The 15,863-nt window shown below is 40.2% G+C and overlaps 6 protein-coding genes and 1 long non-coding RNA gene across 20 annotated transcripts in view; 4 read left to right on the top strand and 3 right to left on the bottom strand.

Moving 5' to 3' along the window:
• LOC121593412 (supervillin) overlaps positions 1–15,863 on the bottom strand; it is a 184,978-nt gene that overhangs the window by 119,326 nt on the left and 49,789 nt on the right. The window lies entirely within an intron of this gene.
• Positions 1–15,863, top strand: part of LOC121593434 — a 63,809-nt gene that overhangs the window by 3,185 nt on the left and 44,761 nt on the right. Inside the window, exon 1 of one of the 3 annotated variants that reach the window (XR_006004776.1) lies at positions 11,877–12,142. The exons of the other annotated variants lie outside the window; for them this stretch is intronic. This is a non-coding gene — a long non-coding RNA (uncharacterized LOC121593434). Of the gene's footprint in view, positions 1–11,876; positions 12,143–15,863 lie in introns of those variants that run through there. 3 annotated transcript variants of the gene reach the window in all.
• Positions 1,568–1,934, top strand: LOC121593431. Its single transcript, XM_041915763.1, has one exon. It carries the CDS (start codon positions 1,620–1,622, stop codon positions 1,875–1,877), a length of 258 nt encoding a protein of 85 aa, XP_041771697.1. The 5' UTR covers positions 1,568–1,619; the 3' UTR covers positions 1,878–1,934.
• On the top strand, positions 5,323–5,690 carry LOC121593430. Its single transcript, XM_041915762.1, has one exon. The coding sequence runs from the start codon at positions 5,376–5,378 to the stop codon at positions 5,631–5,633; it is 258 nt and encodes an 85-aa protein (XP_041771696.1). The 5' UTR covers positions 5,323–5,375; the 3' UTR covers positions 5,634–5,690.
• Positions 6,881–7,380, top strand: LOC121593432. Its single transcript, XM_041915764.1, has one exon. The coding sequence runs from the start codon at positions 6,905–6,907 to the stop codon at positions 7,130–7,132; it is 228 nt and encodes a 75-aa protein (XP_041771698.1). The 5' UTR covers positions 6,881–6,904; the 3' UTR covers positions 7,133–7,380.
• On the bottom strand, positions 8,139–8,482 carry LOC121593422. Its single transcript, XM_041915755.1, has one exon. It carries the CDS (start codon positions 8,426–8,428, stop codon positions 8,162–8,164), a length of 267 nt encoding a protein of 88 aa, XP_041771689.1. The 5' UTR covers positions 8,429–8,482; the 3' UTR covers positions 8,139–8,161.
• LOC121593423 lies at positions 10,379–11,317 on the bottom strand. The gene has a single exon (XM_041915756.1). It carries the CDS (start codon positions 10,670–10,672, stop codon positions 10,409–10,411), a length of 264 nt encoding a protein of 87 aa, XP_041771690.1. The 5' UTR covers positions 10,673–11,317; the 3' UTR covers positions 10,379–10,408.

The following is a 15,863-nucleotide window of genomic DNA, read 5'->3' on the forward strand; positions in this document are numbered from 1 at the left end:
TCCTTATTCAAGGAGAAGAAATCTTCCATGAGTGTTTTGCTTCGCTTTAAACTACAGTTCGTAGTAGAAATGCAGATTGCATATCTGCAGGCGGATAGATGCTAGTAATTCAAATGATTCAAATGAGTGATTCAGAAATGGAGTTCAGATTTTCGGGCCCTCCATTACTAGTCCGCTATTATAATACACAATCACATACCTCTGATTAATTCAATATTTCATGCAGTGTGCAATGCATAGTGATCAAAAATCGTCGAAATGGAATTGCAATAGGGGTGATTATTAAGCTGCAGCAGAACATGGCTCAACTTGTTGGTCAATCGACTTTGGCACATTCGACTATGGCACAAAAACACAACCGTTGACCGTCAAGGCCTGCCTGTTCCCACCAGTGAAAGTGAGCTTGATTTTCAGTGACTTATTGTTGCCATAGCAGGATAGTCAGTCCTACGTATCCCACGGGACACGGTCTATTCGAGGCTTGAGCCCATGACGGGAATGTTGTTAAGTCGTACGAGTATCGTACAACTGTACCGCCAGACCGGCCCAATTGAATCAACAGTAGTACAAACAGCTGACAAATAGAGTGCGCTGTCATCTGATAAGTGAATCGTCAGAAAAAGACGGAAATATGTGAAGCAAAGAAGCAACCGTCCATGGTATATAAAATGCATATTATTTGTTCGGCTATGGAGCATGAGTACCTTTATTATTTGATTATAACAATACAAAACCTACATGCTTCTGCAAAGATTGTATTTCTGCAATTTGTTTACCAGCTGAGGCTGAGTTAAGAGCCAAACAAATAACAGATTGAGCAGAGCTATAAATAATGGAAGAATATGTAAGAAGCCTCAGTCCAGAGTTTAGAAACCAGCATAGCATCCAACATGCAGATTGTATTAGTATTCGCCCTAATCTCTCGCGATTGCTATCTCCCAGGCTCTACCCGAAGATATGTACTTAACCATCTGAGAGTGATTGGTTTCCTTATCGTAAGTAATAAACAAATAAACAAATTTGGAGAACACAGTCCATTTAAGATTCGCCTTCGAAGGCTGCAACGTCTCAGCACTGTTCATTAGAGTAACTTTAAAGCTTAAATCATGACCCATTTCTCAAACTGACTCTTTTTGTTTGATTAGTTTGGCCAAAGTGATACTATTATGAGAAATACAATTAGCCATCGCCAGCGTAGAATGCTCTCGAAACAACAGGTTTGTTTCCTGAGTAAAGATGGACACTTGGGTTAGGCTGCATGTGTCGCACAATATTCAAAGTACACATGCATGTGCTTTCGAAGGGCAAAATGACTGAGCCAAATAACAACCAGAACTTCCTTTGCTGGCAGCGTTACGAAATTGGATGGTCAGAATCCGCCAACGTGTAGTATTTGTACAACTGTGGCTATCCTTCCGTGACAATATTTTGCTGAAAATCTACGCTACACGTTCACTAGCAGACGAACAATTTCCGCAACATTCGTTTTCGTCAAGACGATATTCAGCTGTGCAAACAATATACGAGCAAGATGATCTGAGCATTGAGTATTATATAAAAGGCGGAAAAATCTCTCCAAAGCATTACGTCTGAACCCAGAAGCCCACCAAGCAACCAATATGAAGATCGCATTTGCCTTCGTCCTGATCGCTCTGTTCGCGGTGTTCGCCGTTTCCCAGGCACTGCCTCAGCCTGAGGAGGCCGCTGCTTCCAACAACGATGGAGCCAGCGCCAACACCAGGATCGTACTAGAGCTTACCCCGGAGGAGGCCGCCGCAGTCGAGGCAATGGGAGGTCGTGGATTCTGGTCAAAAGTGTGGAGTGGCGTCAAAACGGCCATCACCGTTGGCTGTCAGCTGACTAACTGCATGGGATGAAGATAGTTAGTGTTAAATTACTATTTTTAATAAATAAAGTGCAGTACGTAGCATAAATTTTATTGTTGTTTTCTTTTTTTTTTTAATGAACGAAACAATTTCAGTCGGCTAATTTTCATCTAGAGCAGGTGTTGAAGCCTAAAGTTAGGCTCAAATCAAATGCATCTAAGGGTCACCAAACTATGGTCCGCGATGACTTTGTAAAGATTAAATTCATTATTTAATGCAGTCCAGCCTAGCAGCCAACATGAATATGGCCTTAGTATTCGTCCTAATCTATTCGCGATTGCCATCTTCCAGGCTCTGCCCGAAGATGGTCACTATTTTCATACAGCTGGTGTCTTCGGCTTTCCCATTGTGCTATCCTTTACGTAAAGCCCCTACGTTTCCTCCCTGGTCCAATTCAATCGTAAAATCCATGAAACGTGATAAGCAGCGTTACTTACGCGACTATCGGGAATAGCGTAATCCGCACACTAAACGACTGTTCAAATATGCAGCAACGGTGTATCGCATTTATAATTGGGCCCGTTATAAGTCCTGCATAGCTTTCTTGCAATTTCGATGTACGTTTCACCCAACACAGTTCTGGAGCTATATCTCTTCCCTTCGTAACAATCAGCGTCTACCCAGCACTATGTCTTATGGTTCGTCAACTGCATGTGGTGCATGTTCCGAACAAGAGATATGTGCAATTTTCGCCGATCACTTCTCCAACGTCTTCTCTGATTACATTAATGATGATGATTTGCTAGAGGGTTGACTTTCTACTACACCTCGCGATGTTTTGTGTTCCCGTTCCCTAACTTGTACTGTCGAACAGTGGCGGCCCTTGGCGGTAAGACGAGTTGAGGCCCCCTGTAAATGGTAAATGGAGAGTTGAGGGGGGTGGGGGTGGTACAAATGAATCGCCAGCGTCCGGGCCCCAACGTACAGTGCAGTAGTGCAGTATGTATAAAAGTGGACAGACTAGCGATCTACGGGACAGACAGACCCCTAAATCGGCGGGGCCCCAGGCGACCACCTAGTCTGGCTAACGTTAGATTCACCGCTGCTTTCGAAAATATTACAATCGCGCTATTGTCCTTAAAACCTTCTCATTTTCCTGGTCCAGATGGTATACCTGCCATCATCCTTAAGAAGTACAGCAACACTCTGGCTCCCATAATGACATTCATTTTCAACCTCTCTTTTCAACATGAATGTTGCCCTGCTTTATGGAAAACATGCTGGATACGTCCTATTTAAAAAAAAAAAGGCAGTAAATCTGAAGTTAGCAACTATCGTTGTATTTCCCTACCTCCCGCTAGTGGAAAGGTATTGAAAATCATCGTTCATTCTGAGCTTTTGTTTTTATCGAAACAGTAGATAACGTTTAATCAGCATGGATTTATGCCAAAACGTTCCACTACCTCTAGCCTTATGTCGTTCATATCCAAATTGTTGCCGTATGTGGATACAGGCTACCAAGTTGATACAGTGTATACAGATATCAAATCTGCTTTTGATAGAGTATCTCATAAACTACTGTCGATGAAGCTCTCTAAATTAGGTGTATCTACGTTTTTCGTTCACTGGATTGGGTCATACCTCTATAACAGAAATCATCATGTAAAGTATGGATCGTCCTTTTCTTTACCGTTTTCCAACTCCTCTGGTGTCCCTCAAGGAAGAATACCAAGTCCCCTCTTGTTTCTATTATTCATAAATGACATTAGTTCTCCTAATAACCTTCTATATGCAGACGGCATTAAAGCATTTGCTTCAGTGATGCAAGAGGATGATTGCAGCATACTCCACTCTCTTCTTAATTCCCTATCTTCCTGGTGTGCGTCAAACTTCTTAGAGCTCTGTCCTAGTAAACGTAGCGTCATCTCTTTTTGCCGTCGTCATTCCCCTCTTATTCGCAATAATATTCTTAATAACGCAGGGTGTCATGTATTCGCGATTTAGGTGTTCTGTTAGACGAAAGGCTATCATTCTGCAGTCATCTATAATTGTTCATCGGAAAAGCTTATTCAAACCTTGGCCTTATTTTTCGCTTGACTTCGGGCTTCACCGATTTCAGATGCCTTAAGGCATTTTATTGGTCCCTAGTGCGCCCTGTTGTTGACTATGCTTCTGTTGTCTTCTGTACTAACAGGGCAGGTTGGAATAACAAACTCGAAGGTGTGCAAAAGCGCTTCATTTGGTGCTTATATCGTCGCCTCTTTGGAAATTCCACCACCACATTTCCGTCAAACAGTGCATCTTGGCATATTATTCAATCTTGACACCTTCTAATCTAGACGAACTAAAGCATGTGTGTCATTTATCAGCAATTTGTTACGAGGGAATGTAGATGCTCCAGACTTGCTTTCCCAACTTGGTTGGTATGTTCCTTCGGGTGTTTAAGAAATCGGGCTGCTCTTGCAATACCTTTCCACAATACATCTTTTGGCACTAACGACACGTGGCTGATTTGTTTGCGTCAATTCAATTACCGTGATTTTAATTTCTAAACTATGTTCCTGCTTTATGTTATACAATATAATAATTGTTTCCTCTTTTTTTATTTTGTTAATTTTTTGTTGTTTATGTTCTATGTTCTTCTTGTCTGCTGCTTATTTTTCTTTCACTATGGATTTCTCTTGCCGTTACATCCTTTACTACTTCTCCTTGGTTTAGTTTCAATTAGTTTAGTATCAATAGCGCCAGCTAGGTTTTAAGCAATGTATGTTCAATCCCAGAGGCAGACATATTGTATGTAATAAATTAAATGAAATGTGTACTTAGCCATCTGAGAGTGATTGGTTTCATGGTAGGAATTTTGGAGTATCTGAGTCCATTTAAGATCCTCTTTTAAAGACTGCTCTACACTGCAACGTCTCAGCACTGTTCATTAGAGTAAATTTAAAGCTTAATTCATAACCCATCTCTCAAACTGACTCTTTTTATTTGATTAGTTTTGGCCAAAGTGATACTATTATGAGAAATACAATTAGCCATCGCCAGCGAGTGCACAGATACGTCGATTCTGATCGACGAATCTAGCCACAGAACGTGGTTCGATTGTGTCAAAGAAGTAGAATGCTCTCGAAACAACAGGTTTGTTTCCTGAGTAAAGATGGACACTTGGGTTAGGCTGCATGTGTCGCACAATATTCAAAGTACACATGCATGTGCTTTCGAAGGCCAAAATGACTGAGCCAAATAACAACCAGAACTTCCTTTGCTGGCAGCGATAAGAAATTGGATGGTCAGAATCCGCCAACGTGTAGTATTTGTACAACTGTGGCTATCCTTCCGTGACAATATTTTGCTGAAGATCTACGCTACACGTTCACTAGCAGACGAACAATTTCCGCAATATTCGTTTTCGCGAAGACGGTATTCAGCTGTGCTAACAACACACGAGCAAGATAATCTGAGCATTATGAGCATTGAGTATAATATAAAAGGCGGAAGAATATTTCCAAATTATTACGTCTGAACCCAGAAGCCAACCAAGCAGCCAACATGAAGTTCGCATTTGCCTTCGTCCTGATCGCTCTGTTCGCGGTGTTCGCCGTTTCCCAGGCACTGCCTCAGCCTGAGGAGGCCGCTGCTTCCAACAACGATGGAGCCAGCGCCAACACCAGGATCGTACTGGAGCTTACCCCGGAGGAGGCCGCCGCAGTCGAGGCAATGGGAGGTCGTGGATTCTGGTCAAAAGTGTGGAGTGGCGTCAAAACGGCCATCACCGTTGGCTGTCAGCTGACTAACTGCATGGGATGAAGATAGTTAGTGTTAAATTACTATTTTTAATAAATAAAGTGCAGTACGTAGCATAAATTTTATTGTTGTTTTCTTTTTTTTTAATGAACGAAACAATTTCAGTCGGCTAATTTTCATCTAGAGCATGTGTTGAAGCCTAAAGTTAGGCTCAATTCAAATGCATCTAGAGGTCTCCAAACTACGGTCCGCGATCACTTTGTACAGATTAAAACAAAAAGATTATTATTTTGATTGTTTAACACATTGTGCACATAATCTTTCGTGTAAAGCAACATCGAGACTTTTTGCAAAATCATTACTTTTTGTCACTATTCCCTTATGGGTTTGTACATTTTCTAAAAATCGTGGATCTGTCAAAGGGTTAATCATAATTGACTTTTTAAAAGCTTCAATTGTGCAACTTTACAATGTTCATACATTCAGTTGGTATTTTCTCATTAAAAGGAGACATTTATACGTTCGAATATTAGCTAAAGATAAAACAAATCCATTATTTTGTGAAATGTGTCAGTATTTTTCTAAAGGCCATAGGATTTCATAACAGTCCTTATACTTTACTCAATACTTTAGTCAATATTTTCATTATTCAAATTTATACATTTTTTAGATCAAACTATGCAAGAATTCAATAGTATGGCAGTCATATGAAAAGCTATTCAAGCTAGTTCAATAAGAAGTTCTTTTTATATTATACATAGTTTTTGAGTTATCTTTGTTTACCTCCACCTGTGTTCCTGTAGTGACGACGAACGACTATACGAACCATAATACCACCATTATAGGTACTACGAAACAGTCACAAAAATATGTATTTTTATTCGTAAATTTGTTGTGGTTTTTGATAAAAATAGTCGTGATTGCTAAGATACAAGAAACTCCAATTGCTATGTGTTAAAATATTCATGTAATTCCTGTAATTCCTCGAAAGGTAATTCCTGTGCCATTACAAATTGAACCATTATTAGTACATTGCTGCTTTTGTGCTTTTGAAGAGTAAAATGGCGAAACGAAATTTTGAGAGTTAGAAGAAGCAAACGTATGTTATGTGTACAATTATGGCTCTCCTTCTGTGACATTATTTTGACAAACATCTACTCTACACGTTCACTATCAGACGAACCTTTTCTGCAACATTCGTTTTCGTGAATACGGTATTCAGCTGTGCTAACAACACACGTGTAAGATGATCTGAGCATTGAGTATTATATAAAAGGCGGAATAATATCTCCAAAGCATTACGTCTGAACCCAGAAGCCAACCAAGCAGCCAACATGAAGTTCACCTTCGCCTTCGTCCTGATCGCTCTGTTCGCGGTGTTCGCCGTCTCCCAGGCACTGCCTCAGCCTGAGGAGGCCGCCGCTTCCAACAACGATGGAGCCAGCTCCAACACTAATATTGAAGAGTCCGCTGCAGTGGAAGCCATGGGAGGCCGCTGGGGAATGGGATACTTCTCAAAATTGTGGACGAGCGTCAAGAAAATCATCGCCGTTGTCAGATGACCAGCTGTCTGAACCAGGGTTGAGCAGCATTTTCGAGCTGTGGGCCGCATTTGCAACAATATCGTTTTGGCGGGCCGCTTGACTACGACTCCAACCGACTAATCTGTTTGAAATAGTTCATGTCTGTCATATGTCGTACATAAGAAAAAAGTCCATTCAACAATTAACACTTACATTTCAAACATATCGCATAATTGCTCCAATTTTCCATGCTTGGTCTAAACCAAACAATAAGTACTGATAAATTCTGAGTACAGAAATTTAACATTCAAAATATTGTTTTATTTCTTCAGCTATATTTACATAAACTTCCCAGCAATTGTTTGGTATACAGATTGTTTTTTTTTTTTTAAACATTGCTATATAAATGTTACTTTCTAATTTCCAAAATGCTAGTCTGATAGACTAATCTGTAGAGGCATGTATATGATCATAATATCTGCCACTTATTCTTAAAGATATAGAAGCATTCTGCGCATGGGCATACAATTTAGGTAGGAATGGAGAGCCGCCAGTCCTTGCATGAGAGGCCTTGAAAACAGATGTCGGATGGTATGGCGAACACCTGTACAAAGCTACCGGAATCGGTATCCGGGGGCTTTGACCAGTAAAGTTACCAGTTAACAGACCCAAGTAAAAGCGTATCAATACAATTTGCGCATACAACGATTGGGTAGATTCTGTTTCCGATTATGCAAAGGTGTATAACACTTTTCGCATAAGATACTTGATCATCTATTTGGCGCGCGGACATGCCGACCTGTACAGGCTTTTAAGACTACTTCAGTACCACGCATCCGAGTAGTTAGTCAATACTTGGGTAATTATGTGTTCGGACACACATCAAGAACAATTATGTGGAACCTATGGCATGGCGAATACCTCGACATAAGATAGTCAACTATTCGATTCTGTTGACTATTTTTGTCAAAGATTGTCATACACTTCGTGGGGATGATTTGGTCATCTGACTGAAGGTAGTGAAATAAATTCCAATTTTTTGTTGTATGTTTTACTCAGCATTTATTATTACTGCTGTTGGTTCTGACAGTCAATCAGACCACAACTGACGGTGATGACCTTCTTGACAGTGTTCCACAAGTCTTGCCAAAATCCTCGGCCTCCCATTGCCTGAACTGCAGCGGCCTCCTCCGGGGTAAGCTCCAGCACGATCTTGGTATTGGCGCTGGCTCCATCGTTGCTGGAAGCGGCGGCCTCCTCAGGCTGGGGCAGAGCCTGGGAGACGGCGAACACCGCGAACAGGGCGATCAGGACGAAGGCGAATGCGAACTTCATGTTGGCTGCTTGGTTGGCTTTAGAACTGTGACTTAATACATCCTAGTCATCCTTCCGTCTTTTATATCCGCACTCTTCAGATACTCTAGAGCACTTTTTGAGCGCTGTTAACACAGCTGCGTATTCTGTTCCGCCCAAAACCGCTGCATGCACAGAACCGCCCAATGCGGAATTCCGCCGTGTTCTTCTTCTGTGTTTGATTATCTGCAACTGCACAAATAACACATTCTTGAAGTTTCTAATGCAGGTTTTTACTATTTAAAGAAATCGTATATAACATTCAAATAATATGAACCTCAAATACCTTCAAAACAAGTCCAATGTCACTCTTATAAAAAGAATTAAAAGATAAAAAAAATTTACGTATGATCTATAAATCTATACCGATCTTTTGGAAGGGTGCATCTTTCTCGTGGTGCATCGGCCGGGATGCACCACGAGAAAGATGCACCCTCCCGAGTGGTGGCAACGCTCTCATTGCCGGTCTGGTGGTACAGTCGTCCACTCGAACGACTTTACAACATGCCCGTCATGAATTCAAGTCCCGAATGGCCCTTGTCCTCATACGTAGGGCTGGTTATCTTGATATGTGTAATAAGTAAAAAAGCCAAGCTCACTTCACTAGTGGATACAGTCAGGCCTTGACCTTGAACGGTTGTTGTGCCAAAGAAGCGAAACGCTCATCCATCCGTAGGCCTGTGGAAGCGCTTTTTCGAATGCGATTTTATTGGACATGCTGTCACAATTTTGTGTGAAATTTAACAGATAACGTCGGACGTCAAAATCGTTGGTTTTCGTCGTCCGACGTTATTATCAAATCCCATATAAAATGTTGACATGCCCTTAGGCTCGTGGGAAAAAAATTGCTCGATGTGTATAGTAATAAGCTTTTCTTTTTCAAAAATAAATTCTTTCGCGGATCATGCCTGCTTACGCCACAGGTTGAAGACCAATGAGCTACACGACATTTGTGAGGCCGTTGCCAGACACCGTAATAAAAACATTTGACAGCCGATAAAAAAACGCTTGTAATTGTAAACAACCAGAAAGAGAGTTTTGTTTCAATCAGTTTGAAAAGAATGATTGGAAAACATTAGTGATATTTGTTTTAAATTGTTGGTTTGGACTGCAGAAGCTAACTAATAGCAATTTTTTTCGTTCTTCGGTGTGTCTGGCAGCGGCCAAATGAAGGGGACTGCCAGCGAGCTTAGCATCATCAAAAGCTCAAGCCAAATTTGAGCTTTCTCATTCTCTCTCTCTCTCTCTCTCTCTCTCTCTCTCTCTTTTCTCTCTCTCTCTTTCTCTCTCTCTCTTTCTTACGCTCTCTCTCTTTCTCTCTCTTTCATTATTACATTCTCTCTTTCGCTCTTTCTCTCTCTCTTTCTTACGCTCTCTCAAGCTTTTTCTTTCTTTCGCTCTCTCGCTCTCTCTTTCTGTCTCTCTCACTCTGCTCCTTATTATTCTGGTATGAGTGAGTAAGTCGTACATAACAAAAGTAGAAAAAATATAAAACTATCTCAACATTTGTATTTATCTTCTTTCTTACTAGAAGATGTATATATTATTTACCATACATGTATCATTATTATACTGAATCATATACACTGAATATGTCTCGAAAACCTGTACATGCCGGCATGTACACGTAGGGAGCCAAATAGAATAAGTGTTAATTGACCATTTATTGTACCCAGTACCCAGAGACTAGGCTAATTAAGTTTTCGGACACACATCAAGAACAATAATGTGGAACCTAAAGCATGCCGTACACCTAAACTAGTCAAAAGTTAACGCAAAGTGTTGATTTTTCCTAATAAGATGATTTTTCCTAATAAGAGAAGACTACATGATTATATAGCTTATCGACTATTTTTGACGATTTTCATACGCTCTGAGTGGATGATTTGGTCATCTGGCTGAAGACAGTGAAATAAATTCCAGTTTTTTATGCTCTATTTTTCACACATCGTTTATTGACACTTATTGTTGCTTCTCGCAATCAATCAAATCACAACCGATGGCCATGACCTTCTTCACGCTCTTCATCAAAATAGGCCAGAATCCGCGGCCTCCCATTTTCTGAACTGCGGCGGCCTGCTCCGGGGTAAGCTCTAGCACGATCTTGGTGATAGCACTGGCTCCATCGTTGCTGGAAGCGGCGGCCTGCTCAGGTTGAGGCAGTGCCTGGGAGACGGCGAATACCGCGAACAGAGCAATCAAGACGAAGGCGAATGCGAACTTCATGTTGGCTGCTTGGTTGGCTTTGAAACTGGGACTTACTATATCCTATTCATTCTTCCGTCTTTTATATCCACACTCCACTTTTCTGTTGCTGCGAAATCTGCTGTCTTCTTCGGATGCGTGTAGCTGCAACCTACATTTGAACAATTTCTGTGTTTGAATGTTTGCAACTGTATAAACAACATATTCTTGAAATTCGTAAAGTCGGTTGTTACTATCCACTTTATGCGCATTAATGGTCGTTATACGGCTGGTCCTGTAGTACAGTGGCCAACTTGGACGACTTAAATACATGCTCGTCATGATTTCAAGCCCCGAACGAACCTTGCCCCCATACATAGAAGTGGCTATCCTGCTATGGCTAATGAATAAGTCACTGAAAACCAACCCCACTAGTGTTACAGCCAGGTCTTGTACCAACAACGGATGTTTTGTCAAAGAGGAAGAAGAAGATTGATCGTTTTGTTGATCTAAATGATCATTTTAGAGAAAAGGTATTTTGTTACGTTTGAATCTTTTGTACTTTAGTACTTTATTTACACTTATACAACATATACAATAAATAAGATACACAATGTACAATACACTTCCAAATAATTCAAGCGGGTCGCGCACCAGCCACACCGAGCGTCCGTGCCGAGAGCTCCTGCTCGATCGGCTCGCTAACACACTCTGATCGTGCGGCGCTCGGCACACACTAACCCGGCGTTCTGGCACCAATCGAACACGACATCGAACATAAAAAAATGTATGGGATTTGGCATGTTAGATATGTTGGTTGTCAAATTGAAATTGAAGCCTCGCACGTTTAGTGTGTGCGATAGCGTGCGTGATACACTGTCGTCCTCCTGGACCGGTGGCAGCGCAACTGCTGCGGCAAGTCCAGGGGTCGGCACGGCTGCCGACAACAGTATAACATTCAAATAAGTTTAACATAACTCAAGCTGTTTCTGAGATGATGATGTATGTTCTCATTTTACGATATCTTCTTCTTCTTTGGCTCAACAACCGATGCCGGTCAAGGCCTGCCAACCCACTTGTGGGGTTGGCTTTCAGTGACTTATTGATTTCCCCCCATAGCAGGATAGTCAGTCCTACGTATGGCGGCACGGTCTATTTGGGGCTTGAACCCATGACGGGCATGTTATTAAGTCGTACGAGTTGACGACTGTACCATGAGACCGGCATTTTACGATATAAACTTCTTTATATATTAATATTTTACATTAAATGCTTACAAGGAGGACTGGTAAGAATATGTCAAAAAATGTTTCTGAATTGAGTCAATCAATTCAAATAAATGGCAAACGCACTAACTGCATTTAGCTCCCATTGCTAACATACGTTCTAACTGGCTCCATCGCTGTCGGACATTTTCCGCTGTCAGCCTCCAAGAGAGATCGTCCCGAGGGAACAACGCAAAGCCCATAAGGGATACAGGTCGATTGATGGCTAAGGAGTTGACAAATGAAAGTAAGTAGAAGAAGTTTCGTTTTAACAGTATCTTCGTCGTTATTTGCCTTTTTGGTCCTTTGCCTTTTTGGTTTGCCTTTTTGGACGAGGAAGGTGCATCCATCTCATAAATTTTGGATTTTTTCCTCCGATTCTCTTAACAACGATATTTTTCGGTGATATTGCAAGTGTAATAATAATTTATGAATACCGTACACAAAAAAAACACCCAAAAACCTGTGGTATTATGAAAAATCTGGCACAACGAATCCAGTTGATTTTTAGTAACAACCATGTGGTTTTCCCTCGGAGAATACATTATAAACATATTCTTAACTCAGTTAAATTTGTAAAAACGAAAAGAGCACTAAAATAAGTAAAACTAGTTGCTAATTTAACAACCCATTAACTTCGAGCTTGTGTGCATGTATGTGTGTGAAAATTAACGAGACAACTGTCAAATCCAAGATCGTAGCGTTAGTTAAAAAAGAGCTTTGCATGAACTAGTATCCTACTTAGACTTAGGAACATTTTAAGAGTATTTAAACAGTTGAAACTACTTTCTTAACGCTTTTAAAATATTTTAATTAAACAAATATGTATTCATTCCTTTTATTAAATTGTGTTTTTTAGTAAAAACACGAAAAGAATAATTGGGTTTTTCCAGTAAACAGATGTACACAAAGTTTATACGTTTAAAAAAATATTCGACCACATGTCTGTAGGGATTATAAGGTATGGGAGGAAGAGAGTGAGAGAGAGAGCGAGAGAGAGAGAGAGAGAGAGAGAGAGAAAAGAAATAAATGGATAGTTGTATTAACAGCGAGAGAAGGACAAGGAATAGAATTGAAGATAGTAAATCGTCAGTTGAGTTAGAACTGTCAGCTGGAACACATATACTGAGTATTAATGAGATCCGAAAAGGGTATTTCCTCCTCCGGTCACTACAATGTCCTCGGCGCGGTACAGTGTGTTCGAGAAATGTGCTGAAGATTCAGCATTGCATATTAAACTGCATTTTCATAATCAACATGTACATTCAACAAAAGAATAAACCTGCAGTAAACAAACAGTTAGCTTAGTACAAGTGTTGGCAAGGCCATCACACAGCTGTTTCAACAATACTCGACACGCTTACCGCATTTGTTCTCATGGGTTGGAAATTGAAGATTTTGTTTACAATCTTATATAGAATAAATACACTCTCCGCTCAAAATAAGTTAAAGAATCAGTAGAACTGGCTTTACTTTAAACGCATTTTTTTTTTCACTAATTAGATGCGCTTACTTCTATGGCAGCACAACTGAATGATAGATTTTTCTTATTGTTTTACCGTGATTTATTTTGATTTTGGGTAGAGTTTTGACAGTCAATAACTTTACAGGCAATTTTAATGCCATCTAATACGCCTTTCCATATTTTTTTCCAAAACCGTTTGCGTCCCATTGCCTCGACCACTAGAGCCTGCTCCTTGGTAAGTTCTATCTCGATCTTGGTATTCACGCTGGTTCCATCGTTATTCGAAGCAGCGGTCTCCTCGGGACGAGGCAGTGCCTGGGAGATCGTGATCACCGCGAACAGAGCGATTAGGACGAATGCGAGCGAGAACTTCATGTTGTATAGCAGATTGGCGTCTGAGTTGCGAATTATTGCTTCCTTGAAATTGTACTGGCTTTTATTGTGCCTGCAACTCGGTATAATTTCGTGACTTATTAACTCAGCTGGATAGCGTCTCCAGGAAAATGCTGATTTCGCAAACCATTAGATTCTTAGAAGATTCTGGATAGAGATCTATGTGCATCGAAAATTGCGTCACGGCTCCCATCTGAACAAATAGTACGTATCAGTTGCTTTTAGATATCGTTGTAGCTTCTTTCGTGCCGTTTGAAATCTGTTTTGCACATCCAATTTTTAACGCAACTTTTTCACGATAATAACAAGCAAGTCTGTAAATCATTTCCGAACACATCTGAATATTGTATACAGTGTGCTAGTAAAACGACAATATTTAATGCAATACATTACAGAATAAACAATAGAGTACAAAATTGAATAAAAATGTGATGTGATAATGAATATGTTAAGAAAATATGACACAAAAATACTGCTGAGTCAATTCTCAATACACAGGCTACACAATTTAATAGTTATGAGGTCCTCAAAGCCACACATTTAAATAAAGCATTTTTAAATGTTCATCCTACAACAGAAATAGAATAATTCCAAACATCGCCACCATTTCTGTTACTTGGGATGTGGAAAGAAATATTTCATACGAAACGTTTCACGCCATAATTTCAAACACTTTTCAAACACCGAATAACCGTTTCTTTCATTCGAAAACCATACGAAAGTTTAGTTTGGATTCGGTACGCACGGAAAGACAAACACTTCGCTACATTTTTGTTATATTTGGTTTCAATCTTCAGCAAATTACTCTCTCTATCTTAAGCAGCACGACCGGAAACGACACGTGCATCTAGCTCAAAGCACGCCAACGACTGCTCAGCATCTTCTACAAGATTGATCTCCAATGTACAAAAGCTTTTTTAATAACAATTAAGGACAGAAAGACGAATTGATGTAGCGGCAAGAGTACAAATACACAAAAACTCTTATATCCTTAAGCATTTTCAAACGTTTCGCCAGAAATGCTTTCAGCCAAATGATTAAATGCATGCAGGTTCAAATCGATATTATAAGGCATGATTAAAGATTTTTGTCCCACGATTCCACGATTGGAAAGCTTATCTCAACAACAGTTTTTGTGATAAAGAAGATTCAGAATGAGTTGAGCTTGCTTCATTTCAATGTACTTTTATTTTTTATTATTCAGATGCACTTCATGTTAAATACAGTTTCACACAACTGCATACATTTCAGGTTGTGTTCGAACTTTACTATAGTTTACTGTTGTTGATCTTGATTTTGACTTTTGAAAAAGTCTTTACAACCAATTAGTTTGCACCCTTTTTTAACGACCTTCACTAACCCTTTGAAGCCTCCTTTGCGTCCCTTTGCCTCAACTGCGAGTCCATCCTCCTTGGTAAGCTCTGTCTCGGTCTTGGTGTTCACGCTGGTTCCATCGTTATTCGAAGCAGCGGTCTCCTCGGGACGAGGCAGTGCCTGGGAGATCGTGATCACCGCGAACAGAGCGATTAGGACGAATGCGAGCGAGAACTTCATGTTGTATAGCAGATTGGCGTCTGAGTTGCGAATTATTGCTTCCTTGAAATTGTACTGGCTTTTATTGTGCCTGCAACTCGGTATAATTTCGTGACTTATTAACTCAGCTGGATAGCGTCTCCAGGAAAATGCTGATTTCGCAAATCATTAGATTCTTATGAGATTCTGGATAGAGATCTATGTGCATCGAAAATTGCGTCATGGCACCCATCTGAACAAATAGTACGTATCAGTTGCTTTTAGATATCGTCGTAGCTTCTTTCGTGCCGTTTGAAATCTGTTTTGCACATCCAATTTTTAACGCAACTTTTTCACGATAATAACAAGCAAGTCTGTAAATCATTTCCGAACACATCTGAATATTGTATACAGTGTGCTAGTAAAACGACAATATTTAATGCAATACATTACAGAATAAACAATAGAGTACAAAATTGAATAAAAATGTGATGTGATAATGAATATGTTAAGAAAATATGACACAAAAATACTGCTGAGTCAATTCTCAATACACAGGCTACACAATTTAATAGTTATGAGGTCCTCGAAGCCACAC

The sequence above is a fragment of the Anopheles merus genome, chromosome 2L (assembly GCF_017562075.2).
Source record: "Anopheles merus strain MAF chromosome 2L, AmerM5.1, whole genome shotgun sequence".
In the NCBI taxonomy this organism is placed as follows: domain Eukaryota; kingdom Metazoa; phylum Arthropoda; class Insecta; order Diptera; family Culicidae; genus Anopheles; species Anopheles merus.